The 21,628-nt window shown below is 41.4% G+C and overlaps 1 protein-coding gene and 1 pseudogene across 6 annotated transcripts; one reads left to right on the top strand and one right to left on the bottom strand.

Annotated features, from left to right (window-relative positions):
• Positions 1-547: 547 nt before the first annotated feature.
• LOC117147178 lies at positions 548-2,499 on the top strand (annotated as a pseudogene).
• Positions 2,500-4,037: 1,538 nt separating this feature from the next.
• Positions 4,038-21,050, bottom strand: LOC117147173 (cell wall protein DAN4). 6 transcript variants are annotated; one of them, XM_033313961.1, is made up of 7 exons: positions 20,751-20,999; positions 17,562-17,767; positions 11,658-11,765; positions 6,258-6,625; positions 5,637-5,757; positions 5,318-5,545; positions 4,038-5,247 (listed from the first exon to the last, which is right to left on the bottom strand). In XM_033313961.1, the coding sequence occupies exons 2-7, from the start codon at positions 17,703-17,705 to the stop codon at positions 5,182-5,184; spliced, it is 1,035 nt and encodes a 344-aa protein (XP_033169852.1). In that variant the 5' UTR covers positions 17,706-17,767; positions 20,751-20,999; the 3' UTR covers positions 4,038-5,181. The 6 variants fall into 6 exon arrangements, with proteins under 6 accessions (XP_033169852.1, XP_033169851.1, XP_033169855.1 ...); XM_033313960.1 differs by having other exon boundaries at positions 5,637-5,772; positions 20,751-20,996; XM_033313964.1 differs by lacking the exons at positions 4,038-5,247; positions 5,318-5,545; positions 5,637-5,757 and adding an exon at positions 8,824-9,133 and having other exon boundaries at positions 6,570-8,458; positions 20,751-21,018.
• Positions 21,051-21,628: the final 578 nt, after the last annotated feature.

The raw sequence follows: 21,628 nt of genomic DNA, 5'->3' as shown, positions 1-21,628 counted from the left end.
TGTAAATATCAAATTTTTGGCAAAAGACGATTTTCCGAATTTCGGTCTATCAAATAATCAGTTTTTTGGCCACAACTTTTAAAATAATTGTCTGTATATGGAATGTCATACCTCGTTGAGCTCGTAATTAAATTTCCAATCAAACTGTGTTCAAAAATGCAAATTCTATTTTTTGGCCATTTTTTGCAAATTTTGATGATGTTACCCCTTTCTAAAAATGCAAAAATTGACCCAAAAATTAATTTTTCTAAATTCTTCAAAAAGTTATAGGGATTGTTAGCACTGGTAAATAGCTGCTCAAAACAGTTATTCTTTCTTCTTTATCAGCATTTTTAGCCAAGTTATGGTGGGAACCCCTCCAAAATAAATACGCATTTTATAAATAATTAAGGCAATTAAGGTTTTAAAGTAAAAGCTTCACAAATTTTTATTTATAATTATAGGGGCGGTAAATGAAGTAGTAATTGTTCAAAGGATAACGCTTTAATTCGATTTCGTACGCAGATTGTAAAGAAAGAGTAGTCGACTGAAATTCTAAAAAATTCACATCTAAGGAACATTTTGACCTGCCATAAGTGAACTGTCAAAACAATACTCTTTATTGAGACGTTACAAAGTGAGCTAGTAAGAAATCGTAGCTGTCACAGAAAAAAACCTGTCTACATTTTTTGATTCTTGATGGCCAGTTATCCAGCGCGTCTGAAGAAGGTCTGATCGTGACAGCGCCACTGTGGTTCAAAGCACTCATTAAGATCCTGCGTCTATTCGTGCGAAAGAAGCTGCGCGAGCGAGTGTTCCCTGTATCGGTGCCCCAATTGGCGCTGCACGTGCCGCGCAAGACGCTGCCCCTTCAGTTGGGTGGCACGCTGGAGGTCGATCGCGACACATCGTTGCTCAGCTGCCGCCAATCGATGATGAATCGTGAGGACAAGCTGCTGGCCAATATCATGGATGTGAGCGATGGATCCGGATCCAGTTCAGAAACTGGATCAGAAATTGTGTCCAACAATCAAAAAACCAGGATAATCAGCGCCGTCCACCAGTGGGGCGATAATAATACCGCGGACAACAACAGTACCATCACGTACGCCACCACAGCTGCTGGAGCAGCTAACGGCGCCACCACCAATGGGGGCAGAGAGTTTTTGAACCCGCCCAGCAGCGCCTCATCCGACATGAGTGTCGATGATAGTCTCGATGGTCAGGAGGGGATTCCAAGTCCATTCATCAGATTGTCCAGATGATGAAGCAGGGCGGACTCCGTGGTCTGATTGAGGAGTACGCGGTCATTCGGAATAGGCCGCCCGAGGGCACCTTCTGGCATTCGAGGTAGGTCAAATGAAATCTTCATTCTAGACCACTGATAATTAACGTTCCTATATTCTCGCAGAATGCATGCCAATCTGACCAAGAATCGCTTCGCAGACGTCCTCTGCTACGATCAATATCGAGTGGTTCTGACACACGAAGACGGCGACGAGGCGTCGGATTACATAAATGCGAACTTCGTCGATGGCTACAAAGAAAATAGTGCCTATATAACAACTCAAGGTAAGCGATGATGACACACTTAATCATATGCATAAACTATATGCTAATGGAGTTAACTCCGCCAGGTCCATTACCAAACACATGCAAGGACTTTTGGCGCATGATCTGGGAACAACATTGTTTACTTATAGTGATGACGATGCGCGTGGTGGAGCGCGGATGTGTGAAATGCGCCCAGTACTGGGAGCCGACTGAAGAAGGCTCCTTAGAGTTTGGCGACTACCATGTGCGAACAATTAGCGTTGAGTGCAACGAGGGCTACATGGTTACCTCGTTAGAATTGAGAAACATAAAGGTGAAGCTTTCTTTATAGTACAACGATAGCGAATATTATTAGAATCACTTTGTCATTTCGCCAACAGACAGACGAAGTTCGCAATGTCTCACACTGGCAGTTCACCAGCTGGCCGGACTATGGCATTCCCAGCTCGGCCATGACCATGCTGAACTTCGTGCAGAAGGTGCGTGAGAAGCAGGCGCAGGTCCTCGAAGGACTGGTCGACACCTGGGCGGGTCATCCCCTTGGACCGCCCATTGTGGTGCACTGCAGTGCAGGCATTGGACGCTCAGGTGAGTCGCCAACATTGTAGACAATCCACGCCAGATTGACTGACTACCAAAAACTCTACACAGGTACATTCATCACCCTGGCCACTTGCATATCGCGCCTGGAGGACGTGGGCACGGTGGACATACGTGGAACCGTTGAAAAGATCCGCTCGCAGCGAGCCCACTGTCTTCAGATGCCCGAACAGTACGTGTTCTGTCACCTGGCCCTCATCGAATACGCATATTCGCGTGGAATGCTAAAGCCGGCCGATCTGGCTGGCTTCGATCAGCATGAACCGGACTCGGAGCAGGCTAATACTACCAACACAGTCCTTGGACCGGAAAACGGAAGAGGAAACAACTTGTATACAGAATAATTTTATGCTTTACCATTGCAAATTGGAGTTGCAACTTTCTTCGACTTGATGTTAGTCTTGATATGATATAATATGATATATATGATACGAGAGAAACGATGGGGAGCACAAATAGATCCAGAGACACGGACGAGGGAGATGAAGTTGTGGGGAGTAGAGTTAATCTATTATTTTTTTAAATATTAATACATACCAAGCAAAAACATAATAAAACATTACATAAATTAAATTTAAAGTGACAAATAGCCAAAAATAAAGGGAGTTATTCGGATCGGGGTGTGGCAACCTTATCTTATAGCTTTCTAGCCTGTAGAGTGCCTTGAGTTCAATACCCATAAAAAAGGATGTTATATTGTCCAAAATCCTAATTCTATTGCCAATAGATAGACTTTAAGGATATTCTGTACTCGATGATTCAGATGACAGGCGGCAGCAGTATCAATGGGGCTGGACACCAACAAAACTGAAGTGCAAGGATTACAGAGGGATCACTGCAAACCTAAAAGAAGGATGTTTCCCAGGATGCGAATCCGCCGGCGTCGTTTTGATCAAATCTAACTTTATTCCATCTAGTTGGCGTGGGGTTTGCCGTACACGTATACAGCTAGCAATTCGGTTTTTCGAACCCCATTCGTAACTTGGTACAGTTGTAAGACACATCAGATTATTTAAAATTCTTACAAATAAAAGTAAAAAGAAAAATTACAGTTCAACAAATAAATACCATATTAAACTCCCCTCTCCTTTTCTTTTCAGAATTTCATAAAATAATCTCCAATATTCTATAGAAAAAAGGAAAATGGCTTTGATCAATCCATTTTTTGAATTTGTGGCTACATACCGTAGAGAACATCGAGAGCTAAAACAACAACACGCAATCGTTTCTAGAGCAGCGATTTTGTGGAAGGCTTTAACGGATTCAAAGAAATGGCGCTACCGTAAGGGGGTACGCATTCATTTTTTAATTGAACATTCATATTATGGAGATTATTAATTTGTATCATTTCAGGCGCGCGATGAACAAAATCGGCGTCGGAGAGTGGCAGTAATGCCAGCGATGCCGTGCCAACGATGCCGTTATACCAAATTAGCATTTTATCCCCTGCTTTTGTTTGGTTTTGTTTTTTTGGTTTGGAAATTATCATCCTATGTCTTTTAAGTGAACAAAATAATCAGTTTTTTGTCAGAACATTGCCATACCTTGTTGAGCTCGTAACAAAATTTCCAATAAAACTGTGTTTAAAACTAGATATTTAAATTTGTTGCCATTTTTTGCAAATTTTGATGATGATGATTACCCCTTACAAAAAATGCAAAAATTCACCCAAAAATTAATTTTTCTAAATTCTTTAAAAAGTGATAGGGATCGTTAGCACTGGTAAATATGTAGCTGCTCAAAAGTGTTATTCTTTCATCTTTATGAGCATTTTCCGCTATCAAATAATTGGCAATTCTATTAGTTTTACCCCACTTTAAGTCATTCTATATCGACCATTGCAAATATAGAATAGTTCCTTTCCCTAACATTTTCCCTTATTAAAAGGAGGAATACACAGAAAATGAAATATTTATAATCATTTTATTTTATTTTATACACATTTTCGAAAGTTTCACTTAGCTAGCTAGAAAAAAATCATAGTGAGAAAAACACAATTCGCTTAGGATTATGGGGAGTTACAAACAAATCCAGGGGACACAGGGAAGTTGAACAAGAACGGTTCTATATATATAATAGGCATATCGAATCGGTTTTATATATTGAGTATGCTTCAGTGAATGTGCGTGTCTGTGTATGGGTGTTTTTGGGGCTCTTTGACCAACAACAGCAAATAAAAAAAACATTAAGCTCGGCTACATTTCATCTAATAGAAACTTGACGTGTCTTCTGCATCCACTTAGCTTTCTTCTTCATCATCATCATCATGATTATCTTCACATTCATCTTCTTCGTTTCGTTTTCGTTTAAAATAATTAAAAATAATAGTAAATAAAACACCACAGTCATGTTTTTTTTTAATAGAACACAAAATATACACAAAAAGGAGTGAAGAGGGCAATACAAATTAGGGAAATTGGGATCAGGAAAAGTGGTGGGGGAAAATTGGCAAATAGCAAAATATTTACAAAAGCCGTTGGAAATTTTAAAGATATTTATAGACGGGTCAGGGAAAATAGAGATATAGTACTAGGGCAGGAATAATTGTATCAGGCGTTTCTTCTTCCATACATACTCGTATTCATATGAATGTTGTTTCCATACTTTCGCTTCGATTTTGTTTCTTTTATTGATACATATAAATAAAATTCTTTGATTCGTGTTTTGTTCTTCCAATTTTGCTTATGATTTTATAATTTTTTTGTGTTTAGTTGTTTTAACTAATTGCGTTTTTGTTATAAAAAAATTTGCTATGAATTTAAAAAAAAGATGTTGACATTGCCGGGAAATTTCTTTGATCAAACAAAATTCTCTCCGTGTGAATGAGTGGCCGTGTTTGTGTGTGTGTGTGTGGGGAGGTGTTGTGAGTGGGTGTGTGGGTCAGTGGAAAGGGGGTTATTTCTGCGGCGAGACAGAGGGAGATAGAGACAGACTTTCGGGGTGGTTGGGGGTAGCGAGTTAGAGAGGATGATCTGCTGCATTTGACTCTGTACAGGTTGGTGACTTGACTATTTCGGGCGAGGGCGTGGCCAGTGCTGACCCTTGACCTTAGATCAGCGCCGTTATCAGCTTGGCCTTGAAGTTCACGAACTTCTCGCTGGTGGCCGCAACGCGCTGCAAACGAGAAGGTAACATCGATTTCGTTAGATTTGTAGCACATAAAACCATAGTTACTCCTACTCACCAGAATCAAATCCTGGACGAGATTGGCCAGGCCGCGATTGGCCAGCACAACGAGGCGCGTGACTGGGCCGGGAATGCCCTCGGTGTAGCCATCGGCGTTGCGAGTGCTATCGCCATCGGCGTCCGCATCGCCGCCCAAACTGCCGCTGCTACTGCTGCTGCTGGCACTGCCGCCCACCGAGTTGGCCGCCTCATCGCCCTGCTGGGTCTGAACACTGCCCGAAAAGAGCTGTTTGTTTGTTTGTTCGTGGAAGTAAAGTGTACCAATTAGATGCCAGGAGAACGGGTGAAAGTTCAGCGCCAACGGGAGTGGTACTTACCCTCACCACATCCAGCAGGAAGTTGCCGGAGCCGCCGGCTCCCAGAGCATTGCCACTGGGCGAACCTCCTGCACCGCCGCTTGAGCCGCCGGCCAGACCCGCACCGCCGAAGCTGAGGAACCTTTTGAACAGATTACTATTGGTCAGGCCATTCCAATTCAAATCGTATGTTGTTGATCGTATGTTATCGATTAAAACGTTTCCGGATGTTATTGATATTAGTATGTTGTTGAATTTCGTTGTTGAGGTCCGGCAATTCCATTTGAATTTGTTGTTGGTGGTTGTTCAGTGTGATGCAAATGTTTTTGAGTAGTTCATTTATATTTATAAGTTATTGATTTGTTGTTGAATTTTGATTTATGTTTGATTTGTTTGCAATTTATCAGTTGGGTTTCCAATGAATTAAGTATTGTTCAAATGTTGCACAATTGTAGAGTTGTTGTTGAATTGTTGTTGGGGGGTGAAAAGGGAAGGAAAGTGTAAGGTTAGTTGAGTGCCTAAACTTTTTTGTACAAGTGTTCTGAATATTATATAATAAATTAGACATATGCAGCCATGCACTTAGGTATCCAAATAGAAGGCATACATTTTGAATAAACGAAGGAGTAGTCCTTCACTTACCTTTTGTTGCGATCGTCCAGATCGGCGGTCTCCTCCGCAGAGTCTAGGGTGAGTTCATCGATCGCCGGCGACTTGGACTCGGAGAGCTGAAGATCATTGGTGCTCAGGGCCTTTTCATTCACACCGGAGGATGGCGAGACACTGGGCAGTTCGTTGTTGAAGCTCAGCTGGATGGGCTCGTTGGATTTCAGGGGAATGGGAGCCTGGGCAACCGGCGAGGAGACGGAGGATGAGGATGGGGACAGGGACTGGGCGGCAACTGCGGCGGCGGCTGCTTCCGCCTCCTTAACCTGGCGGGCCACTCGGATCGTCTCCTCCAATTGCTTGTTGATGGCCGACAAATCGATCTGGGTATCGGTGGCTCCATTCTTTTGGGTTTTTTCGTTTTGAATTTTTGTCATTTGATTTTTGTAATATTTTTGGTAGGGCATTTGTTGCATTGTTTTTTATTGTGCGTGTTTGTTTAGAAATTTGGAATTTGGACGTTGATTATGTGCGTGTGGGGAAAGGATGGGGGAGGGGAGGATAGTGGTTGGTTCAAGGGGTGGTAGGAAAGCCCAAGGTGGAGGGGTGGAGGGAAAGGCAAAGCGTAGGATTTGGAGACGAGTTATGTGTGTTCAACAGTATGTTTTGTGTGTGTTTCGTTTCGTTTTGTTTTCGTTTTTTCAGTGTTTTCGGATTTGGTGAGTTCACGAAAAGTCAGGTTATTTTATAGTTTGTGAGGTTAGGGTGAATGTGAGGTTAGGTGGAGACAAAGAGGTTAGGTGGTTTTGGTTGATCATTTGCACAGGCGATTTTTGTTGTCGATTGTGGTTTCGAAATCGATCGATTGATTGATTGATGGGCAGTTATCGAATACGTGCACAAATGCGTTCGATGTATTTGTGTATACATTTGCGGTTGTCAGTTATCGTTATCGGTTATCAGTTTTCGGTGGATCGTTGTTCGTAATTTTTTGATTGATTTGATTGTTTTGGTGGTGAGTTATTTGCATTGCACAAATCGAATCGGGTTTTAATGGAACATGAAAATAAAGAGAAAAAGATACAAAAATAAGCAAAAGAGAAAAACAAAAGGAGCGAGACAGCACAGATTGAAAGAGATAGAGAGAGTTAGAGAGGAGCGCTTAGTCTAGAAATCCACTTTATCAGACATCGACTATCGTTCACGCTTCCTTGGGTTTTATTTAGGCGTTAAGGTTCTAAAAAGATAACAATTGAATCTCTTTCTTTGCCAACAAAAAATAAATGAAAATCCTTGTCAACTCTTTTGTTTTTGCTTCTTTATTCTGCGGCGGGCGGAAAACGAGGACGGCGAAATGAGTGCGGAAATGAGTACACTGAGTATCGAATATATCTGGGGATGATAGCAAAGAAAGCTAAGTATGTGAATGCACTCGTAAGTGTGTTGAGTGTTCAGACGAGTGCTGTGGTGAGAAAAACACCCAACCAAACCTACAAGTTACCTTGGCATCAAAAGTGACCAATGGAGATTAATGGGTATTTTACACGCTTTTTTTCGAGTCTGTCTTGGCACCAAAAGTGTAAATGGATTTTTTTCGGGGTTTCAAAAATCTCTAGGTATATCAAAACTCACAAAAAATGTGTCTTAGAGCAGGAAGGGGAGTATTAATGTGGTATATACAAAGATGCAGGCTTTTAGACACAATTTATAAAGTTTTGAGATCACTAAAAACGTGATTATTCAGGTTTAAGCAAAAAGTCGCAAAGGATACAATTATATCGGTATATTTGGAAATGTATTAAAAAATGACTTACAAAACTAATACAATATAAATGTAGAATATATAAATTTTAATTTGTAAAAAACACCTACTAACCTAAGTGGAATGAGGGTGCGCATGAGAAGGCAGGATAGGTTGGAACAGAAAATATAGCAAATAGTTTAAAAGTAGATGCAAAGGAAAGTTGAACGAAAAGATGGAAAAGAGCGCTATAGAGGAAGTGTGAGAGGAGAACGGAGAGCGAGCGAGGGAGACATGTAGGTGGAAAACAAGAGACAGAGAGAGAAAACTGGTGAGTATGCGTGTGTTCTGAAAACTAGTGTGCTAAAGGTAATTTCAAAACAATCAAGTGTTGGTTAACAATGCCAATTCAATGAGAACTTCACTTTCATTTTATCATTCTCCTTTAATATTTATTTCAAAATTTGCAGAGGGTGGTTGGGTGGCTGTTGTAGTGCTGCGCGGAGAAATTTTGAGGAAAAGAGAAACCAATTTTAAATGCCAATTCAAAAGTACTTCTTCACAGAGTTTTGGAATATCAACCGAAAGTTGCATACAGGCGTGCTAACAAAATTTCTTTACTTATGAAATTGTTTAAAACCGTCTAAAAGTGTGAAGTGAAAAATCAAATACCAAATTCTTCAATGAATTAATAGAATTTACATTTTTAAAATATTTTCCTGCATACTTTCGGACATTTTTAAAAGCAATTTCAAAACGTTTAAGAGTTTTGTGGTATGCCACGATGCCTCGTCTTGGTGATATCTTCTCTGTGTATTTTTTTGCGAGTATCTCACAGTTGTTGTAGCAAACGAAACGCACTTTAGGTGGACTCAGTGGTTGTGGTACTGGTGGAGCTGCTGTCGCTGCTCTTTTCTGCATCGATCTCGTTGTCATCATCGGGTTCGAAGGTGGGGAGTTCGATGGTCACACGGGTGCCACTATCACCACCGGATGTGGTGGAGGTGCTGCTGCTGCTCTTAGAGCTCTCATCGTCATCATCATCGAAGTCCGCATCGAAACTGGTCCTGGCCGCATTTGCAGTATTTCCCTGGATGGCGGTACGCAGAACGGTGGGTCCCAAAGTTCTCAGCAGCTTCGAGATAATGCGGTTCGCCTGCTCGTCGATTTGCTACAACAACCACGAATCGAAGTGGTGCGTATACGAATTTAGATTCGGTGGTGCAGATGCATTGAGTTTTGAGGGCGGATTGGTTGGAGTGGAGGGGAGATTAGTTAGCTTCAGTGGTTCAGTTTTGGTTACATACAATGCGGGTGTTTTCGGGGGAAGGGTTTGGTCGAGGGGTTCTACTTGCGAAGGAGCTTGGGGCCTAGGGGGAATACCGAAAGTATACAATGACTTTTTATACATGTGCGGAGTGATTGTAGGGGTGAAATCTACGGAATATACGATGGTGGAGTGCGGGGCGTTGCTTCGAGGGCTCAAAGCTGTTCAAAAGTGGTTCTGATTTAAAAAAATATAGAATAATTTCCATATTTATAAATATTAAGTTCGAACAGTATTTTTGCAAATCCAATTCCTTAACCACTTTAAGAACTACTTTTGAACCCATTTCCGGTTCATTTGTTAAACGATGAGCGAAGGTTTCTAAACGAAATCAAAAAAAAATGCTTTTTCTAAATGATGTTGCTGATGCTCTCTTGTTCTTCATCTTCATCCGTATGTGTTGTTGTGCTTGTTGTTGTTGCTTTCAAATCCTTGTTTGCCTTTCGTTTTTGTATTTGTTGTTGTCTTTATCAATGCTCAATCAAAGACGGGCAATAATTTCGTAATGTTGTTGTTGTCAATTGTTGTGGCCTTTGTTGTTGTTGTGGTTGTTGGTGATGTTGTTATATTATCTCTGGTTGTAATAAAATAATTGGTAGAATTTAATAAACGATTGATATCGGCTATGATGGTTAGCAATTGTGGATCATCGATGCTGTTGTTGGTGGGAAACAGTATGTTGGTGGTTGTGGGTTCAATTGGTGGGGGTAAATCAGTGGTGCTAGAACTAGTAGTAGTGGTGGTGGTGGTGGTTGTTGCAGGTAAGACTGTTGTTGTTCTTGTTGCTGCTGTTATTGCTGTCGGGGGATCAGCGGTTGTTGCTGGCTCAAAGGAGCGCGGAAACAACTGGAGCAGCTCCTCCACTGGCGTGCTAGTAGTACTGGAGATACTACTGGTGCTAGTGGTGCTACTAGTGGTGGTTGTTGTTGGATTACTGGGACTGGTGGTTGTTGTTGGGGATGAAGATGCTTGATTGTTGGTTGGGCTTTCATCACCTTTCGATTCATCTGCTCCTGCTCCAGATTGTGGTGCAAACGTGGGCAAATCGATCTTCACCCGGCGGCTTTCTTCCACCTCGTTGGTGCTGCTCGATGGTGCACTACCTGCACTCCGTGTGGCCGGACTACTTGATGGCGCCACATCGTCATCCTCGTCAAAGTCCGCATCGAAATCGGCATCGAAATCGGTAGCCGGCGTTGTACCTCCACCGGCTGCACCACCCGCACCACCTCGGTTTCCGGCCAATATGGTATTCAGAAGACCAGGACCGGCCACCCGAATCACTTGGGCTATAATTCGATTTACTATGGAGTCGATTTCCTAGCAAGAGATCAGCGAAAGGTCAACAAAGAATATGCGGTTTGATTGCTATATTTTTTTTTTACTGGTAAATGAGATTCTTTGGTGGTTCTGCTGTTTAATTTTTGGTGGTGGTGGTGCTTTCCACATGAGATGCTGATGCAGTAGCTGATTTGTTGTTGATTTCTAGTCGATTGTTGACTGTTCTTGATGATCTTGGCCAATTGTTCGGATGATAGTATCTATTTTGCAGGCTGAAAACTCAATTGTGGGTGTGTATCTTTTTGTTCGGTTTTGTAGATTATGTGTCTATGTTCGTGTCTGTGTGTGCGCGTGTGAAGTTGCGTCGGTGGTGGTGGTTCAACCTCTGCTACTGGGTGGTGCTGGCATGCTGAGTACAGGAGGTGGTTTTGGGTGGTTGAGTGCTCGTTATGCTAGGCCTAAAGAAAAACATGCAACATTTGGTAGGTATACACATTTCTAGGAGAGGACGGGGACCAAGCCAATAATTTGTTTTTTTTTTTGTGGGTTAAAGCCTTAGGCTAGATATTTTGTTCATTTTGTAAATTTGCTTTTGCTCATTTTTGTTCCTTCGCAAATTCGCCATCGGGCTGGAATTCGGTTAAGTCATCGGGCAGTTGATCATCATAGTCCTTGGACCCTTCCTTCTTATCATCCCCATCATTATCTTTGCCATCGTCGTCCTCTTTGGCTGGCTGTCGGGGATGGAGGCCCAGATCGAAGGCCGGATTGAGAATGGTACCCAGAACCACGGGGCCAACGCGTTGCAACACATTATTCACTAGACGATTGATCTGCACATTGATCTCCTATGTGATTCAAATTCAATACACTTTCATATAAACAGGGATATATGTTTTAACTTTATTCATTTGTCTAGGGGCCTAAACCCTGGGCTAAAAGTGTCTGAGTGGATTGTTATAGATATAGCATTACGCATATGGATTCGGCTGACATTTCGGAGACAGAGGGGTCAAGGGGGGGACGGCTAATGGTTCATGTATATATATATATATTATATAAATAATATATCCAATCATGTTCTTACCTTGGTGATGTCGGGGAAAAGTTCGCGCAGCAGTCCAATCGTTCGTTTGTTGCGATCGGCTATCAATGATTCTTGGTCTTTGGCGCCCAATGTCAAGACATCGATTTCCTAAAAAAAAAAAGATTAAAAATATTTTTATTTTTAATACATAATATTAATACATCCCAATTGCTATCTGAGCCATTTAAAACGCAGTTGACTTTCAGGTTGGGAATGACTGGTTTTAGGTGCGAATTACTTTTTCTGCGGTCGAGGTAAACAATACTACCTATATAATTTCGTACATCTGTTGCATAATATCTGGCAGTGAAACGCCGGAGAAGATGAGGCAGCAGCAGCATCAACGGCAGATGCCAAACGAAAGAAAACAAAAGGCCCCAAAGTGCCCGCAAATTGACAAAACTTTCACTTTAGACAATGAGTCGCTGGTGGTACCCCTTGAACCCCGCCCCCTTACCCACCTTTTGGGGGCCGCCCCATGTCATTTGTGTAATCAAGTTTCAAGTGTAAATTGTAATTTTCTTGGTGTTACTCGGTGGTTACGAGGGATCTTCTATCACTACACCACCAGCGCATTAAGTGGCCCCTTGTTTAAGTTGAGTTTAGTTCAGTTGAGTGGGTGGGTGCAGGGGCTTAGTTCAGTGGGTGGTGGTGCAGCTGCTCTTTGGCCCGAAAAACAAGAGTAAAGCCAAGAGTCAGGGAGCTCAATCTCAAAAGGCCCAGGCCCAGAAAGCCAAATGACTTGGCAAAAAGTTGTTAACGTTAATGGGCAATTGCCAACTGTGCAGCAGCAGCAGCAACAACAGCAATACGCTGTCTAAGCTAAGAAAATATTGCACAATAAATTTTCAAATTGCATTAAAATTGCATTTTGTGGGCGGTGGATGAATGGCTGAATGAGCGACCCAGGAGGCGACTACCAACTTTTCGACAATCAACAGCACGAGTCACTAAGCAGCAAAAAAGCAAAGGCGACTTCTTAGTTGCAACAATTGTCAAGGTGCCAGCAGGTGCAAAGGATTCCAAGCCGCTCAAAAGCAGCACAATCTAATAATATAGCATCAACACTTTAACAATTGGAAAAGTTTCTTCCGCTACTTGACAAGGACTAAAAAAATAGGAAATAAGATTGTGCTGGGCAACCATTTCAATATCGCACAATGTAGTCAAAGTTTTAATACTCTTAGTGGCATGGTCATTGCGAAAATGCATTATTTGAAATGGAAAAATGTAAGCGGTGTATTTAGAAACTCAATTAATAATTACTTTTCGATTTTTACCTTACTTTAAAAGATTACTTTTACTGTTCTCTATGAATATTTTGCATAAATTATACTACTGTATAAATAATATTGATAGATATATGTATGTACCTTGACAACTCTTGTCCATATGTCATCGACGACAATACTTAAAGTTAATAAGACAGTTGTCAATATTCTACTATTGTTTTTATCACTTGCCCATTATTCCAATTGTTAATGGCTTTTGTATGTGTTCAACTCAGTTGGCCTTTCGCTGAAAACCGCATCTTGGCCACTTAATGAGATTGGGTGTTTGGAATTTAGCAGGGTATTTCCATAAAATAGTCACGTTTCGCAGTCAGCCAACTTTCGAAATGCTACTTAAAGGTAGAAATGGGATCCCCAGAGCACAAATATATATATATATATACTCGTATTTATTTATTCCTCTGCAGAGTGGGTGTTGCTGCTGTTGCAGTGTTTAATTGACTCAAAAGTCAGTGCGGAAGTTGACTTTTACACGCGGGCGGAAGTCAGCAGCAGTAGCAGCAGCAGCAACAGCGACGATGATTATAATGATGAGGAGCATAAAATAAACTTTTGCTAGTTTGGCCAACAAACTGTTGCCAACTCCCTGTCCCTGTCTCTTTGCCGCTTTCGCTCGCCCTGAAGTATTCATCATATTTTAAGCTGTCTGTCAGTGTCAGTTTAGTGCGACAATTGTTTGGATATTGCCCAGATGGTTTGGAGAAGGGGCCAAGGGGGCGGATCCACCGGAGGAGAATGGTTGGTGCCCAGAAACTACTTAAGGCAAAAGTTACGTTTTTATGGGACATCTTAATGAATTTCAAATGAGTTCAAGCCCAGAAGCTGCCTCGTGGCAAACGTCATTAAAGCGAATGCTGTGAATTTTAAGCAGTCTGCAGTATGTTGTGAATTTCGTTTTCAGTTTTACCAAGGCGGAAGACAGCGCTTATATAGAATCGAATCGAAACGAAACGCTAATCGATTGACCAGCTTGCCCAAAAATATCGTCAAATGGAGAAAAAAAAGAGAAACATAATCGAAAAGAAAACAAATTGTTAAAAACGCTTTAATATCGCCTTGACCTTAACCAACTTAAGGCGACTCTCGACTCAATAAAAATGCCACAAATTACTGCCATAGTCAAGATCTCATAGAGAGAGATATATAAGCGCCGACTTGGAATAAAAACTAGATTTGATAATTCATTGATTGCGCATAAATTAACAATGCAAACTGGTATATTTTATTTTATATTCGTTGATAAATAGTTACTGATTAAAATGATATTTAGGGAGAAATAATGCTGGTTTGAATGCATTTTAAACCTGGGTGTCACTGCTTATAGAGCATTTAGCTTGCGGTTATATGGCCAACAACATTCCATAAAATCAAATTGAAATTCCAATTTAATTGCTAATGCGACCTCATCGATAGTGCGTGTCATGACCGCAGTGGATTTATTTTCTATATCTAAACAGATAAATCGTGCCACGCCCATCGCTTATCCAGTGGGCTAGAGGCAAAAGGCATAGCCAAAGCCTTTTAGCCACTTGTCAGCCGGCCAATGAGGCCTTGTTCGGCGGCTAATAAAAATACGCGACACAATTAAATTAAATTGAAAAATGGGCGAAACTGGAATTCGAAAATGAATAAATCAAATGAACCACCACGACAAGACTGGATAATGGCCGGGCTTTAATTATTCTGAAGCACTGGCTAATCGCGCAGATACAACATGCATATTTTTTAGTGGCATAGAGACAACCATTTGGACTCCCTGCCGTATAAATTGTCTTTGGCTACCATCTGACTGACATGACAGACAAGGCAAGCGCGTCTCGTTTGCCACTTAGCAAAAATGCAGCTACCAACAAATTGCCAGCAGCAGCAGCAGCAACAACAGTGGACTGCGATTGACGTTTTACTTGTCGCACAATGCGGCGTATGCGTGATATGTGTACAGGAGCGCGAAGAGAGGAAGTTGTGCAGTGGTTCAGTGGTGCAGCAGCAGCAGCAGCAGCAGGGGGTGGTGGTTACATAAGCGGTAAGTCAGTCACTAGGTAGTAGACGTGCACTTGGCTAGGAAGCAAAACTATTTTTACTCGCTGAGGGTGTAAGCTTAAGGTGGCATTAAGTGCTCTTAAATATGTGTATATATAAATAGCTATCATAACTTAAATCGTGTTTTTCAAGAGCGTCCAAAAGAATATATATTTCCAGCTTAATAGAACCAAATACAATGGACTATGAAACAGTGAAGAGATATATACTGCGATTGTTGTTATATCATTTCTGCCACGTGCGGAATGCCAAAGGAAGCCAGCGAGCAAGGCAAACGATACGAATCGAATGGAATCGAATTGAAGCAGACAGACAGACCGACAGACCGACCGAAAGAGGCAAGCAAATAAAAATACAAGTAAAGTGGCAACAATGAAGATATCATTGCAGTTGACATCGCAAAGAAAATTGTCCACAGCTTCGCTTATTTATATACATTTTTCTCCGATTTTTCCAGCCCCATCTCTTCTTGAGAGCTAGTTCAATCGCCATTGTCATCGTCTCGTTAAATGATTTATGGCGCAAGGTATGTCAACACGCCGAGATGAACATCAGCTCCGACTACGGTTGAACTATATTGTATATAAGTATATATGTATATATACACATCGACTACGACTATGACTACGACTTCGACTTCGACTTCATTAACGTATCAGCGTTTTGTGGGCTAAATTTTGACCCAGTTTTGGCTCTCAACCACATAGCCAAATTGGGCAACAACAAATGCTTACCGTTTTGTGTAACATTTGCTTTTCGGTTGGAATTTTTTTTTTTTCCATTTTTTGGCCCATTCAGCAGATGTTCAAAGATTTTATTGTAAACTGCGTGGGTGCAGGCATTTAAAATATATATATATATATTATGTGGTGCATGGTATCAAAGCTTAAAGTTTCCTCATACTCTGTTAAGCAATTTAGCAAGCCATTTTAATGGTATCTCGTTAAAAAAGATGAGCACCTTTAAGCATATCATTTGCATATTATTTTACGTTACATTTTAAGAACTATTATTTAAATATATCACTTCTGTTGCGTAAGTACATTGCTGTCCCATATATTTTTTAGCTCCCACTTAAGACAATTACCAATTGCTACTTCTTAACAACCGCTTTTGGTTTCACAAATAAAAAACACTATAGGGTAATTTAATTATCATGTTAAGTGGCCATTTGTTTGCTAATGCTTCCTTTAGTTTTCTGTAATATTTAAATACCAGGATCAGCAATACGACTCTAACCAGGAAAAGCGATCTTACAAGTTTTTTTTATGGTTTTCACATGAACATAAATGTAATTGCACGCCAGCTTTGATTGACAAATATTGCGACGTTGATTTTATTCATATATTTTTGATAATTTTGTTGTTGCCACACACACAGCCTTTGGGCTATGTGGAGATTTCAACGATTTCGGAGATTTGCGCAAATTTGTTGCACAAAGTGAAAGCCATAATATGACATAAAACAATGCTAAAAGCTGGCCAGCTCTCTGGCCGAATAGTTTCGGCTAACAAATTAGCAGGGGGCTGGGTGTACGGGGTGCTAATTGCCGACACAGTGATACAATGATCCCCAACGATGATCGAATGGTATGAGTGTGGGTATGGGAATACTACGAATACGAATGGGAATTGTGGGGAACTGTCTCGCCGCTCGGCAATTAAGTAATAAAATAGCGGAGCTGCAGCGGCTTGCTCAACTCAACTGGCAAAGAGTCCGGTTTTTTTGGCCAGGCCAACACCCAGCTGAGGCTCAATACATAAAAAAAAAAACATAGGCAAACGGCAGCTAAGGAAACAGGTACCAAGTGTGCCAACTTCCTTGGAACTGGTACTGGTCTGCTCTCCAAGAGATCGCAGCTCTGATCCAGTCACGCAGGTTGGACGGGCCCAGAGACCCCGAGACCCGAATTGGCCAGGCCAAAAGCCGCATAGCCAAAGCCAAAACCAAAACCGAAAAGTAAAAGGAAGTTTTCGCCGACTGGGCGACAAACATGTTTGGCCGCTTCCTCCCCCTTCCCAAAAAAGCAGCCCAATCCAAGTGCAAATTTGTCAAGCAAATATGGTCGAAAGGGCAACTGAGGCGGCAGCACGCGCTACTCTGCGCCAACTGAATGCTAGCGAGAGTCGCTCTAAGAGTTCCAGCACATTTGCCATTAACTTGAGCACTTGACCAATTAGGTTTATGGTCTTCAATTGTTTTATTACAGCATGTCCGTTTAATAGATCTTTTACGATTTCATAAATAAATAGTCAAACGACCTTGTTGCTTTGTTTTGAAACCACCCCTGCCTGAGAAAGAGTCTATGAAAGCTTTGAATAATATTTGTTTTACACACTCGCTTGTTTGATTTTTGGCTACTTTATCACTTTCTTGATACACTCAGCAAAGTAAATATTTATTCTGTATTAGGCTTCGCTATAGAAATTGATAGCTTTATTATTAATTTTAATACGAGCAGAAAATTAGTTAATGAATGATTCTTATTCAGAGATTTTATTCCCGAAAATATACCAATTTAATCTCATTTAGAATATAACCCCAAAGGTATTAAGAACTATGGTGGACTCACCTTGCCATTGGCAAGCGGGATTTGGAGGACGTCCAGCTCGGAGTTGCCGTTGGCGGGCTGCGGGAGCGGTACGGCGCTAATGAGGCAGGCGGCGCTGCCGAGGATCAGGAGCGCCAGGATGTGCTGTCTACTTGGCTGCCTCATGCTGTCTCTGTCGCGTGCGTGTGTGTGTGTGTGTGAGCGGGACGTGGGAGTGTGTGGGTGTGCTGGAACGAGATAACATGCTAATTAATGATAATGCAGAGACAAAGACGGCGACAAACTATGCATAAAGGTCAGCGGGCGGTGACCTTCTGTTATCGCGCGCGTTTCTTACACCTTTGAAATCGGAAATATATATATAAGATAAATAAAACGGAATCGAAGCCGATAAAAAAATCGAACATCTTGTTGAGTTCGAGTCTGTGGTTTCGGTTAATCTTTTTTTATCCAACCGTTTGTTTGGCTTGCTGGCTATTCTCTGGCCATCAAGGTCTTCGAAACGCTGCGGATGCTAACGATAACTGTCAATAGGCGATGGCCAATGGCCAATGGCCAACTATGGCGGTGGTTTGGTCAAGTTTAAATATTGGACATTTCTTGGGCAAATCGGCGTATGAGTAATGCCAGCAGTATTAGTGTGCTGCAACGGCGAGCAATTTATAAATCACAACAAAAAATTATGTAATTTTTTTTTCACTTTTTTATATTTGGCCAGCAGCAGCAGCAACCAGTATTTGTGTGTTAGTTTTATTTTTTGTGCAATTTCTACGGCTAAAGCTTTTTAAAGCTGGGCTTTTGTTAAAAAAGAGATAGAGAGAGAGAGAAAGATAGCGATAGAGAGGGAGGGCGGCAGACAGGTGCGAAAAGCAAGGCATCAGTCGTAATTACACACAAAAATGTGAGAAACTGCATCAAAAACAAACCAAACTCGAAGCTCTATTTGAAGAAAGGCAGTGGTGGCGTGGAGAGCGGCAGGGTATAATTTCTTTGGTCAACAGCTACGCAAAATTATGAGTCATCGCGAACTTAATGAGAGATACTAAGTACATAGTAAGGGAAACCGTAAATTAGAATCGATGATTGCCTTATTAGACTTTGACACGAATGTGAGATGACATTGCGAGCTCAAAGGTTAAGGCTTTGCCAATTGGAGATCAGCTGGTGAAAAGTTGAATAACAGATGGAAATACTTCGCCAACAGGTAAATACTAAGCCAATTATAATCAGTAAAAGCTAAACAACTAATAAAATGAATCACCTCGGACTAGGGGGCTTGAGCTCTTCTTCTGAGGAAAACTCTATAAAAAGTTAAACAAATCCCATCTGATTCAAAACCATTATATTAAAATGGGAAATACAACAAGCAGCATAAAACTAATCAAGAACATGCAACATCTGCAAATTTAGTGGCAAAACTATATAACCTAAATCTGGGCAACGCCCATTTAAAAATCACAATAAATGAACTCGGGGAAACTCCGAATGCCCAAGAGCTAAGTCATCTTCGGCTGAGGCATGCAAGAAATGAACTTGAAAGCGTATTTTGGGCCGTTTTGTTTTGGCCGCCTTTGCTGCTGTTTTGTTTTTGTTTTGCTGTCAATCAGGCAATCACTCCAGCAATTTGGCAATACAAAGAAAGGGGGAACTTCAAAACTGGGGATTGCCACCTCGAGGCGAACATGCAATGCTGATGGTACGGTCATCGTCATCGTCATCGCCATCGTCTTCTTCTTCACTGCTGACCCGTCGTCTTAACTTGGCCCGAAGTCTGCTGGCTGTTAAAGTAGGGCGTAAGCGCCAAAAGCCAAAAAAAACCGACGAAGGCGACCACAACAGAAAAGCAAAAGAGAAAGAGAGAAAACCGGCAACAACAGAGCTCCACCAGATGTTATGTCATCTTTGGGCCTGTTGCTTTTACTTTCAAGCTCTCCTTCTCTTTCTCTCGCTCTCTCTCTTTCACAGTCTTTCTCTCCCTCTCTTTCACTCGCTTGCCCTGAGCTGATCCATTTGCTTCTAACAATTGTCCGAAAAGTGATCAGTGATCAACAACGTGACTTGACATCTACCATTCGGTTTATTTTTTGTGTTTTTGCATACGGAACTTGGGGCTTTTATGATTACGACTCACTGGCAATTGCACAAATATCATAAAACTCATAAAAACGAAAAATCCGCATCTGGCATTGAGTGCATGCTTCGGCATGGACATGTCGTAATTAAAAGGCAAAGCCCCCTAAAACACAACAGCGATAATCAAGGCTTGAGTGGGATTTCGGATATCTGAGGGATTTTGAAATATAATTTAAGCCAAATGACTGGGTGTTTTCAAAAAAAAGAAAAAAAATAATTTAAAAAAAACTCAAGTAGTGCACTTCCTGTGTCTCACAGTTTGCAATTAAAATTCGCCCTTGCGGAGTTTGGGTTCAGGGAAACGGTGCGTATGCGTGATATTTTTACAGGGACTGTGAAACTTTAGTAGTTCCTAGTAACTATCCAAGTTCCACAAACTATCTAAAGAGGGGAGCTCAGAAGAATCCAAATAAGTTTGTTTATTCTACTGTTTATAAGGACAGGTATAGGGGTAGGGGGTTGAATTAGAAAAATTCCGAATAATTTCTGGAAAACTCCAAGTCATATTATTTGAAGTCCCCATATTCATCTTTCATCTTAGTTTCTACAGATATTTGAATAATATTCAACCGGCTTGTCAATTTACTCCCTGAAGATATCTGTTCCACTTAAGTACCCGCCAGATAAAGCCCCTCGCCAATCGATTTCAGCACTGCACACGAAACCTCTCGAAACGCAACTTGAAAATTGGCAATCAAAAACGTTTTTGTGTTAACCAACTCGCATTAATTGGGCAATCCAAGCAAGCTAAATGAATGCAGCAAATGAGAAATGAGACAAAACCGAAAATAGTTCAGCACACGCGTCAGGTATTTATATGTTTTTGTGATTTTTTCGTTGTTTTTTTTTTGTTTGCTTCAGTTATTTCATATTATTGCTCACAAACCAAGTATTCTTTAAAAATTGTTAGGCACAGCAAAAAAAAATTGGAAAAAAAATATAGTACAATGTTTTTGTTTAAGTTTTACAATCCGAGTTTTGGTGGTTTAGTTTCTGTGTTATATCCTCGCGAAAATAGTTTGTTCTTTGCGATTTATTTTTTAGCACATCACATTGTTGTTTGGGGGGGATACATACGCGTTTTGGCCAAAATTTAAACAGCCCAAAAAAAAATATATCTCTTTTTTGTCTAAAAAAGAAACAGCAACAATTGCGTGGATCGGTGGATCAGTGGATCGTGGATCGGTGGTGCGACTGACTGCGACTGCTTCTCTTTGTGGTCTGGGCTGTTGGGCCTGCAATTGATTACTAACGTGATTTTATCACACACAAGCGACTAAAGCTCGAGACAAAGCGCGCCGTGTACGCCGGCAGCGGCGTTGGCAGCGGCGCCTCTGAAAAAACGCCCGCCGTACCGCCTCCGTACCGCTTGAGCCGCCTCAAGTCCAAGTCGAGCCGCTCGAGTTCCGCTCGAAACGAAAACGAAAACGAAAGTGAGCGCCAAAAGTCAAGCTTGAGTCGCTCGAGAGCTTGACCAGGCTTTTTGAGTGGTTTCCACTGGCGTTTCATTATTATATTTACTCGTTTTCATTTTTTTTTTACGAGTAACTCCTGCAGTTTGTGTTTTTTTTTGTGTCTTTTGTTTTTTTCCCATTTTTTCGACAAGACGATTACGCGGAAAGTTTCCGCCTCGTGACTGCCAGCTTCAGTTTGTCAGTTTGTCAATCTCCATCAGCTGGCTCAGTTTGTCAGTGGGCCGTGGCCAGGATTAGAGCCAGTTTTATTTTCGCCTTTTTATTTTTATTTTCTTTTACTATTTTTCGTATTTTTAGTTTAGGGGCTTACACAACCTCCTGTGCAGCTGCGCATCTCGAAGATGCATTTTTATTGCCGCTTCCTTGCGATACCAAATAATCGTTGGAGTTGCATTTATCGATATTGCCAGACGCTACAATCGGACACTTCAATTTGATTCGATTTGATTGCAGTGCCCATTACCATTCCGCATTCCGAAA

This window comes from Drosophila mauritiana, chromosome X, assembly GCF_004382145.1.
Source record: "Drosophila mauritiana strain mau12 chromosome X, ASM438214v1, whole genome shotgun sequence".
NCBI lineage: Eukaryota > Metazoa > Arthropoda > Insecta > Diptera > Drosophilidae > Drosophila > Drosophila mauritiana.
The sequence above is the reverse complement of the archived record's forward strand: the minus strand, read 5'-3'. Positions and strand labels throughout refer to the sequence as shown.